Source organism: Pleurodeles waltl, chromosome 7 (genome assembly GCF_031143425.1).
Source record: "Pleurodeles waltl isolate 20211129_DDA chromosome 7, aPleWal1.hap1.20221129, whole genome shotgun sequence".
Classification (NCBI taxonomy): Eukaryota; Metazoa; Chordata; class Amphibia; order Caudata; family Salamandridae; genus Pleurodeles; species Pleurodeles waltl.
In genome coordinates this window covers 193,214,826-193,241,983 of record NC_090446.1, presented here as the reverse complement: position 1 = coordinate 193,241,983, position 27,158 = coordinate 193,214,826, and the positions used below count along the sequence as shown (strand labels likewise).

The window sequence follows — 27,158 nt, the reverse complement described above, 5'->3', positions numbered from 1 at the left end:
TGAAGAAGCATTGGTCAATACTTACCCATGATGAGACATTGAAGAAATTTATTGGTAATAAACCGAAGGTTGCATTCAGGAGAGGTAATACCCTCAATAGCATCTTGAGTCCCAGTTATTTGCCTGATAGAAAGAAGCCAGATTGGCTTAGTGCGCATAATCTAGGCTTTTATAGATGTGGTTCATGTGCGATGTGTAAATGGGCCTGGCAAGCTAAAAGAGATTTTTTTGATAGAAGTGGTCATAGAGTGGATATTAAATCACACATTGACTGTAATACTAAATATGTGGTGTATATGCTTGTGTGCAAATGTGAGAGAATTTATGTGGGTAGTACGATACGCCCTCTCAGGGTGAGAATTGCTGAAAATTGGAGAGCGATTAGGCAGGAAGAAGAACGGTACCCCATAGCTTCACATATGAAAGTATGTAACGCACAAGGAATTCATAAAGAATTGAAATTTTTTGGTTTTGATTATTGTGATTGGAATCCTAGAGGGGGCAATAGGAAATTAGTTTTACGAAGAAGAGAGTAAATTTGGATTATTAGGTTAGGAGCTGTGGAGTGAGGTTTAAATACGGACTATGAGATGGAGTATTTTCTCGGAGACCAGTAAAACGAGTTGTAAGATTCAGAGACATGATTAATGTGTAGTAATAGAGGGTTATCAACGGTAGGTGCCAGCGTAGTTGGATATTAAATTAGGGGCTGTATTTGTGTTTACATCATATTATACGGTACAATGGTTAGATGTGTTTTGGTTGTGGTTTTTGTAGTATAGTTGTGAATTTCTATTGTATCTGATGACTTGACTTGGGTACTCTTGGTTTATTTTCATTTATTTTTATTTAATGCGTAATGGTTCTATCAGCTCTTTTATTTACAGTTAATTGGATGCGGACATTTTATCTGTGGTGAATGTTTTGGGCACAAGTATAAGATAATATGATTGTAGGATAAATTCAGGAACCTAAATCGCTTCAATAGAGATGATACGTGGTAATAAAAATGACAGAATATAGAGATGGGACTAAATTAGTGCATGACAATGGTTTTGCTGTGATTACTACAAAGGTAATGGTAATGAACAATGATAGTTGCATGTTGTAGAATTTCATTCAGTTTAGTATGTTGTTGATTCAATATATTTTCGGGGTGGCACACGCGAAAGGATGGTTGGTGTACACATGTTTATCGGTAGAGAATAAACGATCATAGTGGTAGGATTAGTATGTTTTGCAAAATATACATGGGTTGTTTTCAGAAGTCCGTTTTCTATTATCATCACCATTGGGAAAGGCGATCGTATTGGATGGATCAGTCTGTCCTCTGTATCGCTTAAAATACACCAGGACATTTCCGGAGTCCGTTTTCGATTACTATTACGTGATCGCGGGCTTTAAATATGACTCTTCCGGAAGGATTCGGGTTTGAATAAGGCGCGTCGGCGTACTCGCGGCGTGAGGAAATAAATTCTGAAACCAGATACGGGTAAGAGATGTATTCAGTTTCAGTTGGCTAGTCTATTAGAATACCATGATGTTGGTAAGCGCTCTAACTTAAGTTTTTTATAATATTCTAGGATACGAAGTCAGATATGTTGTTTGGGCTAACATATTACACAGTTCATATGGATAATTTAGGAGGAGTGGTGAGCGAAGATTATGAATTTTACAAAATATATTTGTGGTAGAAGCTTATGAAGTACTGGGTATTGACTTAACCTTTGTTTATGTGTTATCCATTTTAGTTCATGGTTTAGATTTTGATATTCTCAAGAAACTGCGGGCTTTTCAAGGTACTGAACAAGATAACGTTATTAAGGTATTTATTATGCATTTTACGGGTGCATACACTTTGGGTTCAATGGATACATGGAGTTCCTTTTATAGTTGTGGCACCCTTATGGCTTGATCTTTTGAGCATGCTTGACACATGGCACATTGGGTATTATTTATTTACAAACCTTTTTAGTGTTTGTGTATATATATTTTTTTTATTTTCTATTTTATTTTTTCTTACTATTCACAAAGATAAGGGAATTACACGGATAGGTTGAGATTGAAAACTTGCATGGTTCCCAATATTAAACAAGGAGACATTGGTGCACTATTATTGATCAGAAAAAGATTGTTATATATACATTGAATAGTGATTTGTTAATTATGGATAATATTAATCTAGGAGGTCCTGAAGAAATCCAGGGGCACTCCCCGGATGAAACATGTGTTGACCTTTTGTGGATGATCCATTTTGGATTAAAGAATGCTATTGGATTAAGGAGTCCATATGATGTGAAAATTCATGGATGGGACTTGTTGATCGGACTGCAGAATCTCAATTTTGTGAATTAAACATTTCTGATTCTTGAAAAGGACTGTATTTCTGAATATATCATTGCTTGTTTATTACATTTGTGACATTTCATGTACTGATTTATTCTATTTACACGTGTGCCATTTCTCATTGCTTTTTTTTGATAACCTGTGTGTTATCATGTAAGGTGTTGGGGTGTGAAACCTTAGTTTTGGGCACCGTGGCTATTAATTTTGGTATGGGTATTTTGATTTGAAAGTAGGAGCGCCATTCAACTCACTATTTCACCCTCTTGTATCTATTCCTCCCCCCACCACTGCCAGCCCTGACACCAGCACCGCCACTGCCACTACTGAGCAGCTGTCACTGCTGGTGGACTGTGTGTAGTCCTGCTTCTATGGTCCTGGCCCCTGCAAAGCATGTGGGTCTGACACCCAGGTGAGATACTGTGACCTTGCATTCCCCAAGATCTGCATCACAGGGCACAATGCCCCTCCATAGCCAGTGGAAGAAGCCATCCACTCACCCCGTCCTTCCCAGGATGAAGCACACGGGGCACAAGGCCCTCTCCAGAACCAGTGGAGAAGCCTTCCACTCACCCCATCCTTCCCAGGATGAAGCACACTGGGCACAATAGCCCCTCCAGAACCAGTGGAAGAAGCCATCCACTCACCCCATCCTTCACAGGATGAAACACACTGGGCACAAGGACCCCTCCATAACCAGTGGAGAAGCCACCCACTTGAGAGACTGTGGCCTTGCACTTCTCAGGACCAAGCAGTGGGCATGTAGGCCCATCCAGGACCAGTGGCGTTGCACCATCTTCCGGCTGAGGTGCCCCCCCATTCTCCGTCCCCCTGGGGTGCCTGTGTATTTTCGACCTGAGGGCTTTTTTTAAAAAACAAGTGGGAAACGAAGAGCCGAGCCTTCGTCTGAGTGATCAAGACATTGCCTGTTAATAAATATTGAGAACCCCAGTACAGCTGGGAAGACAGGAAGACACAAAAAAGATGTTATTTTTGTAAAGTACCCTGTCCCTTTTGGCTACTAATGTTGACACTCCTTTTGTTTGGCGTAATACCATGTACACTACATATATTGCTTTACCCTAATCACAAAGGTATGTTTATAACTACAAAATGGTGCCCGTTCACAGTTTGTTTTCCACGTATTATTTAGGGCCTCATTACGAGGCCGGCGGTCTTGAGATAGCCAGCCTCGCGGTGCTGGTTGGACTGCCGCAGTTCTGGCAATCCGACTGCCACGTTACAACCCTGGTGGTCGGACTGCCTGGGGACCGCTGTCCCCACCAGAAACATGGCTGCTGAGGGCTGACAGCAGTCGGATTTGTGGTCAGCCATGGCGGCCCCCTTGCCCAGCACCCTCGGAAAGCTTACTGTCTGCTATGCTATGCTCTGCTATGCTATGCAGACAGTGAGCATTCTGAGGGTGCTGTTGTGCTACAGTGTTGGTCTCTGTTCCCTTAAGGGAGCCAAGACCCATACCGTAGCACTGTTCCCGCTGGGTTGACTGGCGGGAACATCATAATATGATGTTCCTGCCGGTTAGCCTAATAGGAACATCATAATACGACTGGGGCTGAGGCTGCCGGTTAGCCACAGACTCACCCCTGTGCTAATCAGGCCCATAATCTTTTTTCACTGTTATTACTTTTTTAAAGGTTTGAATTCACTGGGGTGGTCAAGTGATCAAGATCCTTGGATGCCAAAAGGTGTTATTTGGATTCATTTTACCGCCTGCTCCATCAGATCCGCTCCACCCCCACTTGGCCAAGTCTGCAAGAAGTGCAATGTGGACTCATATATTTATATAGTGTGAAACAATATTTTTTTTCAATATTTTTGTACTTATAATTATAAGGATAGGAAATCAATATTTTTGTAAACAATATTTTTGACACCAAATTCCTGTTACACAATATTGTTGATGCTGATATTATGTCAGTTATCCCTCAGATGTTTCACCCTTCTTAAACAGCTAAAAAGACATGCCTATGCATGTGAGCAATGCATCATATAATTTTAGAACGCAATAACTGTCACAACATGGATTCTCACAGTCTCAGAATCTCACAGTCAGTTTTGTCTGTCCATCATTCTCTTTTGTACAAATTTAACAGACTGAAAAAGAACATTTGCGGTGAACAGTTTTATTAGACTCAGCATCAAAAACAATTTCCACTGGCATACACCCATTAAGGTACAACAATCTGAGAAGGGAAACACCCGGAAGAACGAGTCTGGAACCCCGAGGTTGTGAAAAATGAAAGCGAAACAGCAATTTCGTTTTCCACGGCTCCCTGGTTTCGGTACCTTAACCACGCATGTCTGAACAATGTACATGCGTGGTTAAGGTACAGAAGGGAGTCGGCGTGGACGCAGTGAAGGAGGAGGTAAGCTGGGCTGGGACTGGGGCTGTTTTGGGGGATTGGGGAGCTGAGGGTGATTAGGGTTTGGGGGGGCAGGGTTTGGCTTTTCGGGGCGGGAGTGGGGACTCGGGGTATTTTTAGTTTTTGGGGTGGGGGCTGGGGGTGATTAGAGTTTAGGGGGGTCAGGGCTTAGGTTTAAGGGGTGGGGTGGGGGGCTGGGGTGGAAGCATGCTGGGTCGTGCATGCTGATTGGTAATGCCTTTACCAGGAATGCATTTACAACGGTAAAATCATTGTAAACGTATTTGTGGTAAAGGCATTAGTGCTTTGAACGAGGTCGTTGTTCCGACCTCGTTGTTGAGCTACGGGTGGTTTAGGCACCCGTGGTTCCGACATATAACCATCTGAGAGCTCTAGAGACCTTTGACCAGGGTCTGAAACCAATTTACAGATGCATGGTTTTACCCCTGCTTCACTTGGTCTAAGGTATATAAAAGCATTGCAGGAACACATATGGCCTGATTTGGAACTTGGCGGAGTGGAATACAAACGTTAGTGACAGAGTATTCCATCCACCAAGTTATAAAGCAGGCACACAATTCTTTAAAGAGGCTCTGGGGCTGCCAGGGCTTAGCCTTATCTGAAAAAAGGACATTGAATGAGGATCATATAACGCCCTCACTTTTACCAGCTGAAGAAAAGAAATGCACATGCTTGGCTATCACATGGCAAAGCTGCAACACAATATTGCTGGCATCACCATTGTAACATGTGGAAGAAGCGAATGGGACAGTCCTCACAGGTGGTTCTTAGTTCCTTTTCTTAGTCCACACCCTTTTAGATCCCCACCTTTTCATTCCTTATAAAGTCATGATAGTCAGACTGAACTAACCTCACACCAGTTCCTGTTCACCCAGCTGGAGCAGTCAAAACCATTATTTTGTTTTATGCATGAAACCAACTATTTTAGGGCGCTATACAACACAAAACAATTAAACCAATAAATTATTAAATTAATAATATATTTTAGCTACTTGAACTGCAACAAACATATGCTAGGTATGAGTGGTAAGTTTGGAAAAGCTGGTGCTAAACCATTTACTTACAACATAATAACGGTGCCTGGTGGAGTTCACAGACAAACGAACCTGCAATGATTTGCTGCATTCCTTTAAATCAATTGGTGCTGAACTGCTTCAAACTAAATGCTCATAAAATATCACTGTATAAACATTTCGCAGAAGGTTGGGCCAAATATTTATCTGGAAGCGTTTACAATCCGCCCCCCCCCCCATTTGTTCCCTAGTTTGAAACCCCAGGGACTAATTCAAATACATTTTGGAATTTCTCCGTTTATTTTTTCAAAGCCAAAGTAGAAACTCTAGTGCTTTTCAAATATGACTCTGGAAATGGATTGCCCTGAAATCTACTGGTGTCTTGTAGAAGTGTAACGCAACCAAGTTCCACAGTTTTAAATACAGGGTGAATTGAACGCTCCTCATTGAAAACATGCAGCCGCATCACGATCAGCTGCTCTGGATCAACTGTATTTATTCGTTCAAAAGTGCACATATCTGGCTCTAGGGCCCAGATTTAAGAGAGTCTAGCGCCTCCGTGGGCCACATTAGCGTTATTCTTTTTATGCTAACGTGGCTCAGCCAGTCCAAATTCGCCGTGCCAGGTTTACAAAGTGCGCAATGCATGCAATGCGCTACTTTGTAACCGCTTGTGCCATATTATACCTGCTCCAGGTATAATGTCTGCAAGCGGGCGTTCCCCCGTTACCGGCTATTTTTAATGCCTGCACAGAGCAGGCATTAAAAAGGGCGCACACCATTGTTTTCAATGGGCTGCTGTGTACTATGCGGAATTAACGCCAACATTTTTGGCGCTCATCCTGCAAAGTACAATAATAGCGTCAAATATTTTGACGCATTTGTCTCTAACCTGTACAATGGTGCGCTGCATGTTTAATACAGTGCACACATGGTGGCGTTAGGGGGGCACAAAAAAGTGGCAGTGCATTAAATGCAGCGCCACTATTATTAAATGTGGGCCTAAGTTTTTCAGAGTTAAAGCGTGAACTGCAGATAGCTCCAGCCAGAAGCGGTGAGCAGTGGTTGTCTCTCTGATTCCCAGCTTTGGTGCACTACCTCAAACAAATTCAGAGTTATATGTATGTACTCGCTTTAGACACTACTGGTTACAAAAACATACAGGGGTCATATCATGAAGAGGTGCTCTGGCTCAGTACATTGCTGCACACCTGCCTTTTGTCTTTGAGGTGTCTAAAGCTAGTAAATATATCTCAGAATTTCCCCGGATTAATGCATGAAACACAGAGTGCACAAGTCTGAAACTGAGAAAAAAGATTGCCTCTCCTTGTTTCTGACCTGTGCTGTATCAGTTCATGCATTAATTCAGAGAGGTGGAGATATGTGAATGAACTTTAGGCACCTGAAATGCAAAAAATTCAGATGTGCAGCTCTGTGTGAACCAGCGCAGCTCTTCATGATGGAGCCCCTGGTGCTGACCTCTTTTCTGAGCTAGTGCAGCTGCTCATGATACAGGTCCGATATACTGACAGACAAAGGTGCTTTTCACGGGCACAAAAAGGTGCAGTAATCGGATGACATCACATTTCTACGCATACCACAAATTTTTTGGTAACGCATAAAGAAACAGATTGATAGACGAGAATAAATACGAGAGCTGAAGGAAGAAGATATGAGGGACAGTTATAGGGTATGGAGGGTGGGCCCAGAAGTTTCAGCGTTGAAAGGCAGATTTCAAGGGGTCACCAGCCATAAAGGGTTCATAAGGAGGTATGAGAACGGAGTGGGAAAGGGGTAAAGTAGGGTTAAAATGGGATAATTCATATGAAACTGAGTTATGAATGAAATGTGGGTACACCGTACAAGAACTGGTGAATCTGAAGGGGCTGGAAGATGAGTATGAATAATTTGGAGGCTCGCAGGTTTTCCGCAAAACACAACAAAAAACGAGTAAGGCAGACAGGGTATATGTGACATGGAGCTGAAAGTGGCTGGTGGAATATTTTCAAACTGAGAATAATCCACCAGTTACATTTTGACAGTCTGTTATTCATGTTGACAAATTTGTGGCAACCATTTTGAGAGAAAAGTTTCAACAGATCCTGCCCCATTGATCAGCTTCACTGTGTAGCACTGTCCTCAACTGTACCTTGCTGGATTGTTTCACTGTGTTGGGACTTATGAAGAGGTTCAAGAAAAATATCGAAGCACATACCATATTGCAGAAAACACCTCCTATTTCATGGTCTTTACCTGGCAATAAGGGGTAACACGCAGAATTCGTATTTAACAGAACAAAAATCTGTAGGTATATTCTGGCTATTGTTGAGCCTTCTTTTTCATTCTCCTGTTTGCCCAGACGAAACCTGTCTCTTGAAAACTATGGGGTGTGGATATTATCATTGCCTCTGCTAATACAGGCATTTTTGCCAGAATCACACCTACTGCTGTAAGAAAATAAAAACACAGACTGTTGGTCTTTTAACAACCACAAAATGTTAAGATATGTTGGCACCACGGAAATAACTCTGGTGACTACTTCCCTTCTGGTCATTATGGACAGTTTCTAGTTCTGGACACATGTGTGATGGTGTAATGAATTCTGATTGTTGTAGTCTTGTTTTGCCTTTACTGAACTATTTGGACTAGACATACCGGTTACCATATGATATGTAGGTGACAAGTGCAAGACAAGAGATAGCATGAGTAATGACCTGCAGTGAGGTGGCCGATCTATGAATGGTCTCAGACATCTTTTGGGGATCCACAGGAATGTTCGTCATTAGGGATGCGAAGGCTGCTGCAAAGAGGATTGAATTTTCCTCCCCATCTCACAAGTACTTTTGGAAACCAAAAACATTTCCCACTTGCAAATGCATGCCCAACACAGAAGAACAGAAGCCATGGTCTGGCCAAACAGGCCCCTGAGGGCTCATCTGAATGTCCATCACCATGAAGGCGGGGGGGGCCTTCGGATTGCCCCCAGCATGTTCAGGAGAGCACTTTGAGTTGGTAAAGTGCCAGTCCCACTTACTGGAAGAGTACCAGGTGCTGGGACTAGGAGTGCAGCAGGTGCTACGCCACGCCCAGACCTGGAGGCAATTTAGAAAGATAGTGGAAAACAATGAGGCCTTTCATTCAGGTTTGTTTTCCTCCAGCATTGAAATGCAGTGAAAGGGCAATGGTAATTAATGATAACCTAGAGGACATACTTTAACACATTGAACAAACCACTGTACATTCACTTATTCTGTACATTATGGGATTTGTAAGAGATGGCTAGAAAACTGATCAGGTTTTAAGCAGGAGTTAAAAAAGGGATTCAGTAGAGGCTCTAATGGAACAAATGGCGGGTTTTTAAAGTTTAAAAACATGAACAAGCTCTGGTAAAGCCGATAAGTCTGGTATTGACTTTATCCGTTTGGTTTTGTCAATACTTGTTTTTGTTTATTCATGGTTTTTATACACCTTTACTGATTGGAGAGTTGTCAGAACATCTTTAATATATAAAAAATGAGCTAAAAGCAAAAATATATTTTGTTCTAAAAAAACGCACATTACTATAGTAGTACCTGGAATTGAAGGAAACTATTTTGTGTGTAGATGTGCCCCTTGTCAATGTGCAGAATGCCATCAATCACAGTGAAGTTAGCCAATGGGTGAAGTGGGTCAAGCCATTGCCCTATGTTGTATGCTGTAGTAGTGGGCAGAAGAAATATTTGACATGACAGACTAATGTTTGAAGAGGGCTACCTGAAATCTCCTATAAGTATATTACATGAGTTGTATTTTTATAAAATCTAAAAGTGAAAGGCCTTGGCCTTTCAATTGTCGACGTCTCCTCAGGGGTAGTAAGCGCTATCTAAATACATTTACAATGCAATAATGTGGTGGCAGCACGTTTTGAAATATGCCTTCAGATTTATTTTACTCATGTATGTATGCATGGCTAAATCCACTCTCATTTATTAATGGTATCTTTAAAAAACACTTATGTTTTAATAAAAAAACTAACACAATTTATCCATATCTTTAAGACTATTGCACCATAATGCATCATTAAACTACATTTCCACAAAAATGTCTCTGTCTTCTCATCCACCTCCTTCCATCCTACAAACACATCCTCCCTGCTTAAAGTTATTTGCCCATTTGTTGCACTCAGTAAAACCAAGATCTTTTTAAGAAATCGTATAATGTTAGTTGGCCAATGCTTTTGGCCAGCACTCCAAGTCAGAAAATTGTTCCAGCACACCACTGGCTGGGAGCTACCACAGCCAATCTCTGCTATTCACAATGTTTGTACTGAACTGGATGAACTCCAAAGGAAGGTGATTGGAACATGATGACATTGACATTGTTTGGCCTGTAATCAAGCACTTTGGTGAAACAGAGACAGGGTAAGCAATTGTTTCATGCACACGTGTCCAGCACTTGCATTTAATCTCTTGAGATTTTCTTGAATCCATTCCTATTTCCAGATAAATTTCTTTCCCTAAAATGCGGTGGCCTATTTCTGTACACTACGGAAAAGTGTAAATACCTTGTAGGGAGTATGAGAGAGTGATATGAAGTGAATTGAATCTCAGCCAGACAAAGCCAGCAAGATTGCATTTCCATCAGACTGAATTAACCCAATTTGCTACAGTCTGGTCTTCAAGCATTCCCTCTATTGGGAATAATCCAGAAATGACCGATGGTCAATCTTCTGGCCAAATATTTGTCATTTGTTTATCCCTCTCTCAAGTATTAAGGTCATCAGAGCAGTCATTCATTGTTTTGTTTACACCTGTCTATTAAGGATAAGGCCCCACGTTAGATTTTATATTTCCACTCGTGCTTCAACTCCTCAAAGTATGATTTGAGCATTTCCGAATTCCAAAATGGAATTTTGCACCGCTCAGTCATGAGGTGGCCATATTTTCGCCATCTGGAATTACCATGAGCAGGAACAAAAAACCTGATTATAACAGTCTGGTGAGCCAGCTGACACAATCACTTTTGGAATAGGCTATATTGTGGTCCAGACGTGTTTTCCTAACCTGACCCTCATTCATGGCACACTGGAGACTCTAAAGACAACCGCTGCCAGACTACAATTTCCCATGTCCTCTTCTCCACCCTGTTTCCCACCATCCTCCCATCTTCCCTCAACCAACTGGTCACATGTACCTCCTGTTAAGAGCAGGTGGCAAATGTGAGAAATAATTCCCACGGAAAAGGGAATACTATTGGGAAATCTGCCAGTAGAACTTGGTCTGCATTGTTATTCCCCATTCCATGAGGAGAAACTCGTAATTGTATGGTAATGATAGAGTGTTACCGCCAGTTTTTCAATTGTGAACCTACCAGCCTGCCAAAACCGTGCAACTTGTATTTGGAACCTAGTTAGCAAGAATAGAGAAGATGCATCCATCATCAAATACTGTAAAACTGATCTATGTTTAAACAGACATGCTGCTAACATTCACAATGTACGTCAAACACATTATTCTTTTGCAACCCACCTTAGGCTTATCACACGAAAGGTTTACATTCCTTGCGCATTTAGCTGGGAACACTGAGATTCCTTTTTATTGATTCTACTTCTGTGCATCTCCGGAAATCCTATAAGATAATACAATGTACATAGGAGTACTCCCGCTAAAACCATGTTGTTGGGTGAGCTTTCCATAATTTTGCATTCAGCACCTTCTGGATTCGAGAGTTATTAGGGATACTTGCAATGTCAAATATATATAAAGGGTTAGGGACCTGAAAGGTCCGCCCTGGGAACCATTATAGATATTCTTTACTAAATGAATTGTATACATTTTCCATCTATATTACCCTCTTAAACCCAGTCCTTCCAAGAGCTGGGGGATGTTGACTTTTGGCAGAGTACTGTTAGGTTTTGCGGTACAACGTGTGGAGAGCTATTTAAAGCTTGCCTTGAAAGTTCAACTGAGAGGGGTTGGAGCTTGTGTCCAACTAGAGCAGAGCGTGCTAATTTAAGGTTGGAAGCAGAGCGGTCTAAGGATATATTACCACTTACAGGCGGGTGCCTACCACTGCAGGATCCTTAGGATTGGTTTATAAAGGAAAGGTGTCGTCCATTTTTGTGCAGCAAACAGACAATGCTGGCAACCTGTAAATGGTGTGTTGAGTACGTAATTCTGAGACTCGTCCTAGTTTGCGGTGACAAATTGCACATTCAGTGAAGCGTCCTGGTCCACGGACCATTGGTGGAGTTCGGCATTTGAACTTTAAAGGTAATTTTGTAGTTAGTGCCATCAGGGGAAATGTGTTTACTGCATATTGGCATTCAAGTGAATCTTTTCATCAAGATATTATTAAATTATTGGGAGCGCCCTGGTAACTTGCAATTGCTTTTCACTAATGATCCTAGTATATAATATCTATTGAGTGTAGCTGGTGACTGTGTTTGCAATATTTGTATCTCAAAGTAAATGCTATGAAGGAGGCTATGAGCCCCAGTATCCTAAAGCAGTTTATGCCTGTCAGTGTGCTTATACTATGTCGTGTTCTCATTGGGCAATCATTTGAGCCATCTTCAGCTTCCATATACTTAAACCCTAATGTGCCAAATAAAGATTCTCACACACAGTATAGGACATTGTGTCATTTTATTTCAATAACACTACTATAGATTCGTTATTTAGGGGGTCATTCTGACCCTGGCGGCCGGTGACCGCCAGGGTCACCGACCACGGGAGCACCGGCAACAGGCTGGCGGTGCTCCCAAGGGCATTCTGACCGCGGCGGTTCAGCCGCGGCCAGAAAGGGTAAACCGGCGGTATCCCGCCGGTTTACCACTGCCCTACAGAATCCTCCATGGCGGCGGAGCGCGCTCCGCCGTCATGGGGATTCTGACACCCCCTACCGCCATCCTGTTCCTGGCGGGTCTCCCGCCAGGAACAGGATGGCGGTAGGGGGTGCCGCAGGGGCCCCCGTAAGAGGGCCCCACAAAGTATTTCAGTGTCTGCAATGCAGACACTGAAATACGAGACGGGTGCCACTGCACCCGTCGCACCCCTGCACGCCCAGCACGCCCGGCCCAGCGGAAATGTAAGAATGGCCGCCGCGGTCTTTTGACCGCGGTGCGGTCATTTGTCGGCGGGACTTTGGCGGGCGGCCTCCGCCGCCAGCCAAAGTCGGAATCAGGCCCTTAGTGTCCTTATTGCTGTGCATGTTCCTACCATTCAGGATACACTCCTTTCATTCCTGCACGAGCACTTCAAAATAGGCCATCCCCTTCACATGTAGCACTCATGGGCAAGTGTGAATACATCCAAATTTCAGTAACCTCATAATGATGATGATTATATTTAAAATTAAGTGCGCTTTTATTATTGCACAGTTACAACTTTTAGGGCCTGATTACAAGTTTGGCGGAGGGGGTTAATCCGTCCCAAATTAGACGGATGTCCCACCCACCGTATTACGAGTTCTATAGGATATAATGGCGGGCAGGCGGGATATCCATCACAACCCCCTCCGCCAAAGTTGTAATCAGGCCCATATTGTTTTTAGACGCTTTTCTGCACCATTCCTGCCTGACACGGCAGTAGCTATATGTTGGCTAATACATTGAGAGGGATAAAATAGGTTCTTGTTGTATGACGTCCAAATTTGGCACTACAATCCAGTTCGTATCCAATGTCTTTCTATAAATATAATGAGATTTCCTCCAGTTGATATCTAGGAGCTAAAATCAATATTTGCACTATTGCAATAATCAGGTTTTTCTGATATGGACCCGACAGTAACCCACAAGCTAGTGTGGTGCTTGTCTGTTCTCAGTTACATGGGTCATTTGTTCGAAGAAGATGTACTTACACTCAGCAGAGACGGAACAATCAGATTTGTAAACCTGTACTTTGGCAGTACTCAAATTTAAGACTTTAAAGGGCCATAGATCGATTTTTCAAAAATAGAACTTTAATCCTGTATTTAAATGTATACAAATACATGGACTAAAACTAGATCTAGAGGTCCTTAACCCTTTTTACCTACTTTATATTTACTATAACCAACTAATACAATAACACTGATAAATAACTTTAAAATAGGATGTAAGTGAGCTAATACATTCGTGTGCCAACAGGTTCTTAATTTTTATGACAATATAAAAACAATACCACAGTATCTGCCATCAGTTTACACTAGAAATATCTAATCTTGAAATGATGCATGACCAAAATATCTTCCTTGTTTAAATGGAAGGAAGCTTACAGCCAACAATGCAAAATTGAATGCACTGATTGTTAATACTTATATCTATTAATGATCACGTACTTTATCGTTGAGCAAACAAAATGGAAGTAAATAGAAAATGAACTGAAATTCATTACTTGGCATATGCCGCAAACAGCATAGAATGGACCTGGCTTTGATGTTGAAATCCCTTTCTCCGTCCCTTAATCCCTGATTAACGAGATTAACGACTTCATCTGGAGTGAGGTCACCTCTGTGGGAAGAAACAACCTGGAGTCAATAAACCAAACCAAAACAATTAAAATGCCCAGACTACTACATATTGTTCCTTTTCAAAATACTTTGTGTAATTACAAGAACACCCCCCCCAGTTCTTTACTCTTAACAATTATGACAACTGCACGTGTACCACTAACATAATAAACACCCCATAACTATTCGCTGATAGCAATACATAATTTGAATAAGTACTATTTCCATTTGTCTACAATCAAAATGAAACACGAACAAATCGCTACAAATGGCATGAAATGGTAATCCTGCTTCGGCACCATGTGTAATGGATGGTGCAAGGGTTCAGGCACAGCACGCTATTCACTGGCCCATCCTAGGATCACCACCACCACAGAAGTTGTGTCGACTGGGTGCTTCAGTCAGCAAGGCTCAGTGTCATTATTACCTACTGCCTCCCTAGCATACAATCGGGTGTCACTTATGCAGTGTGTCAATTGTCGATCCTGAACATTCTTGGGGCCATATTTATGCTCTTTGTGGCGCAGGGCAGCATAGCGAGTCACCTTGCCGTGCTTCCCTGCTTTGTAAGGAAAGGCTGGAATGTGCTGTATTTACCCAATATGGTGCATTCCTGTCCTTCCCACGTGCGCTAACATACAATGGGCTGCCTAACACCAACGCAGGCACTCTTGAACCATGGTGCAAGGATGCCAGCGTTGCATGCATGATTGTTTTAGTGCATCCTGCACAATACAGTCCTGCGAGGCTTTTTCCTCTTTCTATATGTACTGCAGAATGCAGCACACATTAAGGGAAAACAAGGAGAAATAAACACATTTTTCTTTGCCCCTCCTGGGAAGGCATGTCATTTTGGCACATTCCCAGGTTTACACATTCTTGTAAATCTGAGAATGCATTAAAATCCATGAATGTTGCATGGGAACAGCCATGTGAAACCCATGGAAATGCCCCCCCCCCGGCGCAGAGTAATGTAACACAGTGATTTCAGCTGCGTTGCCTTACTCGAGATTTATGAAGTCACGTAGGGCCACACAAGTTTTCTTTAGGTGCTTCATAAATCTCACTTAAGGTTTGTGTCACTCTTGCACCACATTGCGTGGTGCAGGACCTACACAAACCAGGCGCCTAATATGGCTCTTGATGTTTATACCACTTCCACACCGTGTGGGTATAGAACACAGTTGCTCAAGCACTGTTTTGGCTACATCAATGGGATCACTTTACTGACTGGCCTATCATGAAATCATACATCTCAATCCACTATGCAGGGTGGTCTGGACTGAGCAGTCTGTAGCATCTTTCCTTCCTTTCTTGAAGAAAGGTGTACTTTTCATAAACCCATAAAAGTGATGTGAACAGCGTCTCTCTGCCTACTATATGTTCCAGAGTTTAAAAAAATGGAGATGGGTATCAGAGCTTTTTCAGTCTCTGCTTCTGAGCTCTGGAATGCATTTACAGTAATGGTTCTCCCTTATGGGCTCCAGGACTACGCCCTCCTTGTTTTCTGTCCAGATCTTACATATCAAGAGTGACATGCAAAAGCATCACAGCTAAAGGTAGCCAAGGGAGCTGCAGGCATAAGCCTTTTAGGACCCCTGGCTACTAATCAATCAGTGCGTCACCTATCCTTTCCCAACTCATCGTAGAGTTTAGAGAGGGTGGGGTGAAGGAGCAAAAACTGAAACCTGTTACCTCTGACTGTTTAAGTTTGAAGTTTCATTTTTGGCTCCAGTGCTGGAAGCAGAAAGGAGCTGTGTTGCTGCCCCAATGGTTAATGGAACAGTTGGAGTCCAAACGGGTCGTGCACAGACAGCTAGGTAAGTATAAAAGGATTTTAAATGTGCATGCGGTAGGGTGTGTTCATGTGTAAGCATGTCTGTTTCTCTATAAATGTGTGTGAGCAAAAGTGAGAGACAGTGAAGGAGTGAGTCAGAGTGAGCGAGAATGAGTGACAGGAAGACTGAGTGTTAGTGAGTCTGAATGACTGTGACCGTAACTAATTGTTACTGTGTGTGGGACCGAATTAACCAGAGTGAGACTGAGTTGGTCAGACTCCAACAGAGTCCGAGAATGAGTGAGATTAAGTAAAGGTGAAAATCAGCGTGACTGACTACGTCAAAGTGAGAATGAATGAGACTGAGTGAGAATGAGTGTGTGTGAGAATGAGTGAAACTGAGTAAGACTAGGTGAGTCAGAGAGCGATTAAGCAAGTGAAAATGAGTAGGGTTGGAAGAGACTATGGGCCAGATGTATGAGAGCTTTTTGCATTCGCAAACTGTGCGAATGCCCGTTTGCGAATGCAAAAAGCCGTTTCAGAATGTATTAAAGGCATTCTGAAAGCAATTTTAAGGAATCGCTAAAATAGCGATTCCTTAAAATTGCGACCCTGTTTAGAGAGTCGCAAATTGGGACTCTCTAAATAAGAAATGACAAATAAGGATACCTTATTTGCACTTTCCAAAGCACATGTAAGAAGCAATCCCTAAATGCGAATTGGGCATTTATGAATCGCTATTTACCACCAGGCTGAACCTGGTGGTAACCATGTGCAAATTTTTAAAATGCATTTAAAATGCATTTTTAAAATTTACATGTAAAGCACACATGCCCTTTTGGCATGTGTGCACCTTACATGTTGTAAAAAATTATTTTGGGGTGCAGCAGAGGTGGCCTTAGGCCCCCAGCACCCTGGGATTTTGCATTTCTGAAATTGCGATTTCCAGTTAAGAAATCGCAATTTTGGAAATGCAAACAATTCGCAGATATGGGCCTACAGGCCCATAGGTGTGAATGGGGCCGGTATCGCAATTTGCAATTTGGTAATAGCATTTGCGATTTTTAAGAAATCTCTATTACCGAATCGCAAATGTGATAAATTTCATTTTGCAAATCAGAAATAGCGATTTCTGCAAAAAATCGTTATTTCCGACTTGCAAAAGGCTTTCTTGGTACATCTGGCCCTAAGTGAGCCAGAAAGAGTGAGAATGAGTGACAAGGTGAGTCATAATGTGACTGACTAAGTGAAAGTGAGTAAGAATGAGTAGGAATGAGTGATACTGAGTGAGGCTTACAACCTTGTTCTCCGCCAGCCTTTTCATGGCGGTAACTGCCATGAAAAGGCTGGTGGAGAACAGGTGCATGGGGCCTCAGGGGGGCCCTTGCACTGCCCATGCACTTGGGATGGGCAGTGCAGTGTCCCTCCTGAGTGCTGGTGCACCCTGCTGGCTTCAGCATTGCCGGCAGCTCGATTACGAGTGGGAGATAATGCTGTAGCCTGTTTCACGCTAGGCCGGCAGGTGGAAACTCAGTTTTCCACTCGTCGACCTAGCAGGAAACTTAATGACTCCAGCAGGAAGGTCGACACATAGGCAGCGGCCACCCTGTCTGGAGATTTGCAGACGGACTTTCCTGTCCGCCAAACACATAATGACGTTAAGTGAGTCTAAGTAAGTCAGAGTGAGAATGAGCAAATCAGAATGATTGAGAGTGATTGAGACTGAGTAAGACCAAATGAGAATGAGTAAGACTGAGTGGGTCAGAGTGAGAATGAGTGTGAAACTGAGTTAGTGATAGATGCCAAGTGAGACTGAGGGACTTATGTAGAGTTTGGAGAGCAGGCTAATCCATCACAAACATGGCAGATATCCCAACCGCCATATAACAAGTGCATTATATCATATGCCACTTGTAATAAGGCTGATGGTATATCCAACATGTTGTTTGAAAAGATCCCTACCGGCCTTAGATTCACGCCCTCAACTTTACAGTAAAAAAAAAAACTATGACTGTAAACACCCTTAAAATAGTACAGTTCAGCAATGCAGTCTGTTTTAACAGTTTACATATTTTACTTCTTGCATTCTCTACGATTATCTACGTTTTACAGATGTTGTGTTTCTTCAAGGTTTTTTTAAGCATTGTGTAGTCATGATATGAACTGAGCTACCTCCTAGGTCTGGATTAGTTCAGGTTGTGAATGTGTGTCGTGGAAGGTGATACGTGAGAGCTCTGGAGCTCAGGCTGAAGGCAGGAGAAGTCTCACACAGAGGCTTTCAGTGGGTCATAAAAGTGGTCAGAATATGTGTACATCTTTTCCATGGTCTAGCTGCAAGGCGCAAAGTGCTGGTCACATATAAGCGTTGGATGCAATAAGAGAACTCAAAGAAACACACCCAATTGTTCAGGTGGCTTGCTGTGTGAAACACATGATTTTGATTTACTTATTTTAGGTTTTGCCCTTAATTACAGAGGCCACGCCTCTTGAAAATGATTTTTAGTTACGATTCTTTGGCCACACCCGTTTAGAGACATCCCCTACCGTTTTCATCCTGCATGAAACACTGCCCGTATCCCTGCTTGCAATCAACAAGGGACTGGCTCCAAATTAAAAAAACTACTGGCTCAATTATACATCTACTCTGAAAGCTTCTCTGCATTGTAGGTACATTGTAAACTTTTTGATGCTTAGCAAAGAATAGAAGCTGTATCCCTGGAAAATGCAAGTAACAGTAGTTTTCCAAAAGTACCCCAGGGTATCAAAATTTGCACATGCAAATCTCACACATAGTGGAAAATGGATATGAGGAAATTGTGTAGAAATGGGCTTTTGCACATGTATTTCTTTTGTTGTCTTTAGAGACATTTGTTTTTTTCTTTGGTGATCTCTATACTGCCATCAAATGGATAAATCATGTTCCTTTTCTCACCATGGAAGCTCATTAAAATGAAAAGTCTAACGTGAGGGAGTGTGAAAAACTGCCTGAAAATATGCTTGTTCCGGCCAATAAGCTTCTTATTGTGGGCATTCAAAACACTCTTCATGGCCACGCCACGCCCCCGTAATAAACCCTTCCTGCCACCATAATAAACCCTTCCTGCCTCTAAAATCAAAGATACAGCAGTAGAAAATCCAGAACTTGTGTTTTTGTGCCACCACAACTGTGCCTGGTACTTCAGATATCCCACTACGCTGATTGTGGGAACCAGAATACGAAATTTCCAATGGCTTTTTTCGCACCAAGCTGCACTTAGACGCCCAAGCCACAAAGGGGTTGCTAGGAGTTATGCAATCTTTACAGTGTTCCAACAGGCGAAGAAGAAAATTAAAGCTCCTGGCTTATTTATTAAATACCTGTCCTCATGCTTATGTGTCTGAAACTACATGTTTAGCTTGCTCTAATTTTCAGCGGAGGAGGAGCACGTTTTAGAGTCCTCCAAGTGCCCTATTATAGATTGCTTAGTGCACTATCCACTATCATCCTCCTGTGGATTCTTTTCATTGTCACAGTGCCTGATGTAGAGATTGGCAAATGTCCAGCACATAAAACATGGACAACGCTCTGTTAATTGCTTTGTTTGTTCGTTTATTTATTTATTTATTTATTTAAGGTATGCATTTAAAGGTTTTTTTTTGGGTAAAGAGAAGTGCATTAGCACCTGGAGATTTCTCAATACTGCTACAGAGCTGATTTCAACCTATGGATATCCTATTTAGAAATTTAGAAACAAGGTAGCGGTAGTGAATGTGACATATATATTTAGTACCAACATCTGAGATTACAACAAAGACAGACTGTTTGTTGGACCTGGCCCTTTTCGCAGGGTCCTCTTAAAACTTTTTGCTTCCTTCCTCCTATTTTTTTGACCAGTTTTTGATGGCTTTTGGACCCTGGGACCTTTACCACTTCTAACCAGTGCTAAAGTGCATGTGATCTCTGTGTAAATTGTATTGGTGACTGGCTTTTCCTTGATTAGCATATTTGGGTTTACTAGTAAGTCCCTAGTAAAGTGCACTAGAGGTGCCCAGGGCCTGTAAATCAAATGCTACTAGTGAGCCTTCAGCACTGATTGTGCGACCCACATGAGTAGCCATGTAAACATGGCTCAGACATGCCACTGCAGTGCCTGTGTGTGCAGTTTTAAACTGCCAATTCGACCTGGCAAGTGTACACACTTGTCAGGCCCAAACCTTCCCTTTTTGTACATATAAGGCACCCCTACGGTAGGCCCTAGGTAGCCCCATGGGCGGGGTGCAGTGTATGTTAAAGGTAGGACATGTACTGATGTGTTTTACATGTTCTGACAGTGAAATACTGCCAAATTCGGTTTTCACTGTTGCAAGGCCTCTCTCTCTCATAGGTTAACATGAAGACTGCCTTTGAATATGTTTTAAGTGCAGTTTCCTATTGGGAGCAAATAGAGATTTGGAGTTTGGGGGTCTCTGAACTCACAATTTAAAAATACATCTTTTGGTAAAGTTGTTTTGTAGACTGTCAGTTTGAAAATGCTACTTTTAGAAAGTGGGCATTTTCTTGCTTAACCATTCTGTGCCTCTGCCTGCTTGTGTATTCCAAGTCTGGGTCAGACTGACAGTTGGGCTTTTGCGAAGTCCCTCCAGACAGTAACACAAATGGAGCTAGGGTGAAGACTGCATATCCTGATGAGTCTCCTGGTATAGAGTGCGGAGGGAGGAGCTGACAGTTAGACCTGAAAGGGCAGTGCCTGTCCCCACACAATGCAGTCTCCAACCCCCTGGTGTGTGCCTGGGGCCAGGCCTGGGCAAGGCAGGATCTTGTGAACAACAGAAACTTTCTGTTGAAGTATGCCTAATTCATTTGTAGAAAGGGGTATAAGTAGTGGACCCCAAACTCCAGATTTTTAGAACACTTCTGGATTGAGAGGAACCTCTGCCAAGGAGAAGAGCTGGAGGAGGAGTACTGCCCCTTTGCTGTGTATGCTTTGCTGGGTTGGCCTGCAGTTGCTGCGTCTACCTTAGAGAGGGCAAAGACTGGACTTTGCTGTGTATCCTGGTTGTGAGGTTTCTCCAAGAGCTTGGACTGAGCTTGCCTTCTGTTAAGAAGTCTCAGGGACAGCAAAGACTTCACCTACCAGCCTCTAGGTTCACTTGCTGTGGACTCTAACTCATCAGGTGGTGCCCACTCCAGTTTCTGGGCCCTTGGGAGTGAAAGCTGGTGAAAAATCAAGAAAAGCCAAGTGCACCGACTTCAGACAACGCCCGAACTGATGCTGCTGTTGGATCCCTTGATGCCACCTACAACGAAAGCTGCAGTCCCCGCTGGAGTGCAACAACTCTGTCCAACCCCGCAGGACCGATGCTACCGCAGCTTCCCTGAAATCCACGACTCCGTGAGTCCAAAAGTGCTGTGTCACTGATATCCATGACACCCGACTCCGCTGCAGCGCCTGCAGCCTCATGGCCTAACCGTAACCCCCATGAGGTCGCCCTGCCATGTCTTGAAAGCCAGACATCGAGCCCCTGGAAGTGTATGGAACCGATGCTTCGCACCAATGCCGCCTCATCTCAACAGCTCTGCAGCAAGGACCCAAAGCCTTGCACCGATGCCTCCACTCCTCTGCTCCACAGCCCCAGAACTGATGCCACACCGAATCCAGCGACACCTCAATCCCCAACTCCGTGCAACGGCTTGGTTCCTCATTTTCTCATCCATGCGACTCCTTGACATTGACGTTGATAACCAAATCAAAGAATTTGTGTTTCTAAGCACTTCATTGAAGTTTAATCTTTAAAAATTCATAACTGTACTTGTCTATGTTGGATGTTAGACGTTTTGGTCTTGTGTCACTTAAAAAAATATTGGTGTTCAGTGTTTTTGCAGTGTTTTCACTGTGTTATTGTGTGTGATTGTACAAATACTTTACACATTTCCTCTGAGATAAGCCTAACCTGTTGTGCCAAGCTATCAAGGGTGTGAGCGGGGGTTGTCTGAGGATTGTAACTCCCTCACCCTGACTACAGTGAGGGTCCCTGCTTGGACAGAGTACAAACTGACTGCCAACCAGAGCCCCCATTTCTAACATAGACACAAACACCCACACACACTTGCACTCACATGTATGCTTTCATACACACCACACTCTGAGTCTCTTCCTCAGAATGGCTAAAGTGATCAACACGAAGCAGTACATGAAATTTACAGAAGTCCGTCTGTACTGTGCCAGAGAAGAATAGTTCTAAAGCATGAGATAAAAAAAACCATATTATATTCATTTCTTTATGTATTAGGTATGGTTGTGGCACTATTATCCTCAGGCTATGCACAGCTGTGACACACAGAAGCAACACAGTCAGAGAATTTTCTAACATGCTCTCTTGGCACATTAGCGCAAAGAGAGCTCATATCATTACACTGATTTCCTCCACTGAATTTAGGGTTTGCTTAAATTACATAAATAAAAATAAAATGTGAAACTTGCCATAGCCACACACATTTTTTGTCCTACATTGCTTTGACTTCAATATTCACATGCAATTTAAAATATGCATGACTTACTCATTTTGTCCCCAAGGTACAGGATCCACTTTGGAGTTTGCTAACAGGTGTGGACTATATCTTACTTCTACATAAATGACACCCTCTTTAGCCTTCATTTCAACAAATTCATAGGCTATTCTTTTCACAGCTTCTCGGTCACCCCTGAAAAGAGAATAAGACATGGTTATTTGTCGGGCTTCAATTGTGCTGGAATAAATCCAAATTAACCACTAAGATTGCATAGTAAAACATATATCCAAAGCTAACTGTTCAGTAATCTTCAAGGAGAATCAGCCTTATTGCCTTGTGAGCTGAGCCCTGACCCGATTTCCGGAACAATAATTTTAGTGATGGAGAAGAGAGATTAACAGTTTTGAAAAATGAATGATATCACATACCAACAATGCTTCACCCTGTGAATGTAGGAATACTTTACCTGAGAATACTTCTGGCAACCTTACAGATCTGCCACTGCTACAACTTTTGTCTACCAAACCCAAAGACTTTCTTCTTTATAAATCTTTAATGACCACTCCCCTTTCCTAAAATTACCCTCCTAGGAAAGCTCTCTGGAAGGCTGACCTAGGGTACTCTTCGTCCTTTTCTCTTTGTAATAAACCTTGGCTTAAAATCCATAAAACCTCCAGGACTGTTAACCGGACCTTATTTTTCATTTATCTGCAGACTTCACTTTACACTCTCCATTTGCAAATTCTCCCCAACTACTGATGCTCACTGTTGGTCTTGCTCATGTTTACATAGTGATCCCAAACATATGTTGTTTTTATTCCCCAATAATTTACATTTCTGGCAGTGAAAGTGCAGACAAATAAACCTTGTCTTTCAAACCCCCATTTCATTTTTGTTTTACTTTTTTTTTTTTGCTTTCTCTACATGAACAATGGCATTTCAATTATTTTATTAAGAAATTGTACTGATGTTTTACTTGGCATTGCCTTGCAGCACATTACTGCCACCTGGAAAAGTACATCTAATATTATCAATAAAGCTTGGTGTGGCACAGAGTATCCTATCATCCAAGATTGGATGGAGCTGATACTGATTCCATTCTTGGGTTACACAATATGGAAGTATAGTAAGGCAGCCCATTACATCATATTCAAACAAACTTCTAATACTCTGTGCTGCTAATCAAACTCCACATCCTGACACCTTTAAACCTCTCAGATTTTTTTGTTAATTCTATGACACTTTTTAATAATATATCTATGCTCTTGCCATTCTTCTATGAATTTCTCTTTTATTATTTGTTTATATTGTATTTCTTACTGATAAATGTATGATGGTCCGTTCATTATTGTATCTAGGACACCCCCCTAGCTATTCTACTCTCCTTCCACAAAAAAATTAAATTCCCCCAAAAATAGGTTTGCTTCCTATTATACAAAGTTTGCGATTTTATTGTATGCATAGTCTTTAGTGTACTTATTTACTAGTTATTCTATGATATCTAATTTTACAAACTACGTTTTGTGAAAGACTATTTAGTTAGTATTGTATTTATCATTTTTTGATATTGGTATGTTCTACATTCTCTTCCTTAATATAGCTTTTTAAACCAAAATGAATATAGGAATACATGGAATGAGAAAAAGCATATTATTTTCATAGTAGACAAGTGGCATTCATCTACTACTGAAAGTGTTTAGTTAAATGTGCATAGACACACTATCATGTCGATATCTCATTGAACAGTTTATTAAATAGCTTTACGACATATAACCTAATAACTACAAAACAATATCTACATCACAATTATGTCCCAACACCTCTACTACCAAATTACAGAAAAATACATATAATATAAATCCCTATGTTAAATCATTTTCATATCTGTACAACATTACTAGGGGAAACCTAAATTGCTATGAACACCATACATTATTTCTTGAGCATGAAAGTAAAAATGAACTTCTTTAGTTGTTGTTACTTTTCACATGTAGCTACAAATAATTAGCATCTTTGCTTGATTTAATAAATTTGCATAATTACTCAGTAAAATGGATTAGTGGCTTTTGTTCAAGCTAAGGTACTTCTATCTTGAGTTATTAGATATCTAAGTCACTTGGTAAATTTGTATTGTACAATTCAAAGGGTGATTGCTGAGACTCGGAAAGGGAATGCTGCCTCTGCTACAGTTTTGGAAGCAAAAATCACTGCCATGAAAATGCTCTGGTCCATCAGTAGAACATGCTGTTTTACTGGCATTCCCCATACTACACAGCCATTCCTAAAGAGGTTAGTACAGTGAAAAACAATTATACATAGGAGCTAAGATGTATCACAACCAAAAAAGGGGGTAATAAGTGGTACCAAGTTTTAAGCACCTATAAACAGGTTTTAAAAAATGTATACACTAGCCTGCCACCCTTCTTTATGGATTGAATAAAGAAACAACAGATTCGACCATATTTACATGCACCCTCGTAATTGTCCGGTTTAGTGCTACAATAGCTCATTATATAAATGCAACATAACATAGCTGAGAATACCATAGCATGAAATCATATGGGCGTCTTCACTATCTTATTATTTCACAATTGTTTTCTTTCTTTATGGTAATTTACTTCATTACAATTTGAAAACATAAATGGGGAATATTCATACTTGCTTTTCATATACCATTTCAAATCATTTTGAAGATTCTTTAAATTTATGCCAGTCATTGTAGGGCACTATCATTTCTCCTTGGTATCTTTGGTTGTGAAGAAATCGAATCATTTTATTAAATCAAATGATTTTTCAGCATTTGCTTTGATCAGTGTTTGTGTTTCCAAGTAAATTATTCACAACTGGTTGATGTTCTATTAGTTCTTGGTACATTTTGCATTATTTTCCTTGTTTTTTTCAATTTAATTTTGCAATAGATAACAAGACTCAAACGCAGGGGAGAAACATCTTTTACAAACAGTCACAGCATCTGCCCCAAAATCACCCATATACGAAGGCCATATAGATAGGTATATGCGTACAGTAGGATTATCCCCATACCACTCATAGTTCACTCGTGTACATGTTTATGAGCCTCCAACAGCGGTTGTCTCATGAGTGTCATCTGAGATCGCTGATATATATGCAGTCATAGGGATCCATTTGACTTTAGGCCTCAACACTCTCGGCAGTAGAGTTCCTTTTGAGACTGACAATAAGCCATATCGGACAGCCAAGCCTTCTTTGTAGACTTGACCCTACTCTCCCAATGAAGTGCGATCCTTGTCTTTGCTAATAGAAGACTCACCAAAACAAATCTCCGGTTCGCACATTGGAGGTCTTTAATCAAACCCAAGAGGCAGAATGCTAGGTCACACCTAAAAAGATATGACACCATAATCGTTGGACCTCCGTGATCTGCGACCAGTATTGCATAACTGAAGAGCAGGTCCAGGCCAGATGCAGTAAATCTGCCTCCCTAGTTCCACATCTCACACAGTTGCATCATCATTAAGCCCATATTTTGTAGAGGTATACTACAGCTGATGCAAGAATTCAAAGTGTATTATTCTCAAATTGCATTTGGAAGTTAGTGTGTGCAATTGCATTCAGCAAAACTTCCAGTCCGCCTCCGTTATTGGCTGTAAAAGTACTGCGTTCCAACCCACCAGTGTTTGTGTGCTCTCTGCCGTCTGTGCAGCGTTGTCGAGGTTAGTTATGAGGGGCTGCCGTGTTGTAATAGTGAGTAAGACCTGTTATCTGGAAAGTGTAGGTGCGTAATCTGGGAATTGTGGGTAGAATAAGCGCAGAGCTCTGTGGGGACGACAGTATATAAGCCCCAGCAATGGGGTGCTTTCTTAGGGTTCAGCGAGGTCTCGGAAGGCTACAAATTTACCATTAGGGTATGTATTACCCATAGTTTGTAAGCCCACCTTTTTCAGCATCCTAAGCGCTCTGTCTTCTTGCGATACTGATATTTCAAGGTGGTATTTTATGGGTAGCACTGGAGCATACAGTGGGAGTTTCTCAGCCCACCTCACTAGTGCTCGCCAGGCCGTAGAAGTGGAGGGCAGTGTGTTTATATCCAAGTGAGGGATCCCCACCCTTTTCTGTGGAAACATAGCTAAAAGTGCGATTGGCAATGCGTCGTCATGTTCAATCGTAACGTGTGGGATGTAATTGTGTGCTGTATACTCATAATGGGCAAAGTGTGCCTGCACACAGAATTATTACAAATAGAAATTTTGCGCGTTGAAGCCCCTGCTAGCATATGGCATATGACTATGTTCCAGCTAATCTTTGGTTGGTTTCCCACCCACGTCAATGCAACCAGCAGCTCACGCAGTTTTTGAAATAAATACACAGGTAGGACAATTGGGATACTGACGAACAGGTAGATACATTTTAGAAGGATCACCATCCTAATGACAGCTATTCTGTCCACTAACGATAGAGGCAATGTCAACAACCCGGCGACCTGGTCCTTTAGTTTGCAGATGACCCTGCTGTAATTCGCGCTTGTAAGCTTGTAAGCTTGTAAGGGACTCTATGTACCCAGGCGCCAAGATATTTAACCAGGTCCATGTCCCAGACTAGTGGGAACTCCAACGTGGACTGGTGAGTGGCAGGCATAAGCGAATTTGACCAATGGATACCAATTGATACAAATGCCAGAGTAA

At 41.9% G+C, this 27,158-nt stretch overlaps 1 protein-coding gene across 2 annotated transcripts in view; it reads right to left on the bottom strand.

The window, feature by feature from the left end:
* Positions 1-27,158, bottom strand: part of LOC138303956 (adenosine deaminase-like) — a 289,137-nt gene that overhangs the window by 111,669 nt on the left and 150,310 nt on the right. For both annotated transcript variants that reach the window (XM_069243549.1, XM_069243550.1), the window contains exons 4-5: positions 22,546-22,689; positions 14,116-14,231 (exon numbers count right to left, since the gene is read on the bottom strand). In XM_069243549.1, coding sequence (XP_069099650.1) covers positions 14,116-14,231; positions 22,546-22,689 — 260 coding nt within the window. The remainder of the gene's footprint in view (positions 1-14,115; positions 14,232-22,545; positions 22,690-27,158) is intronic.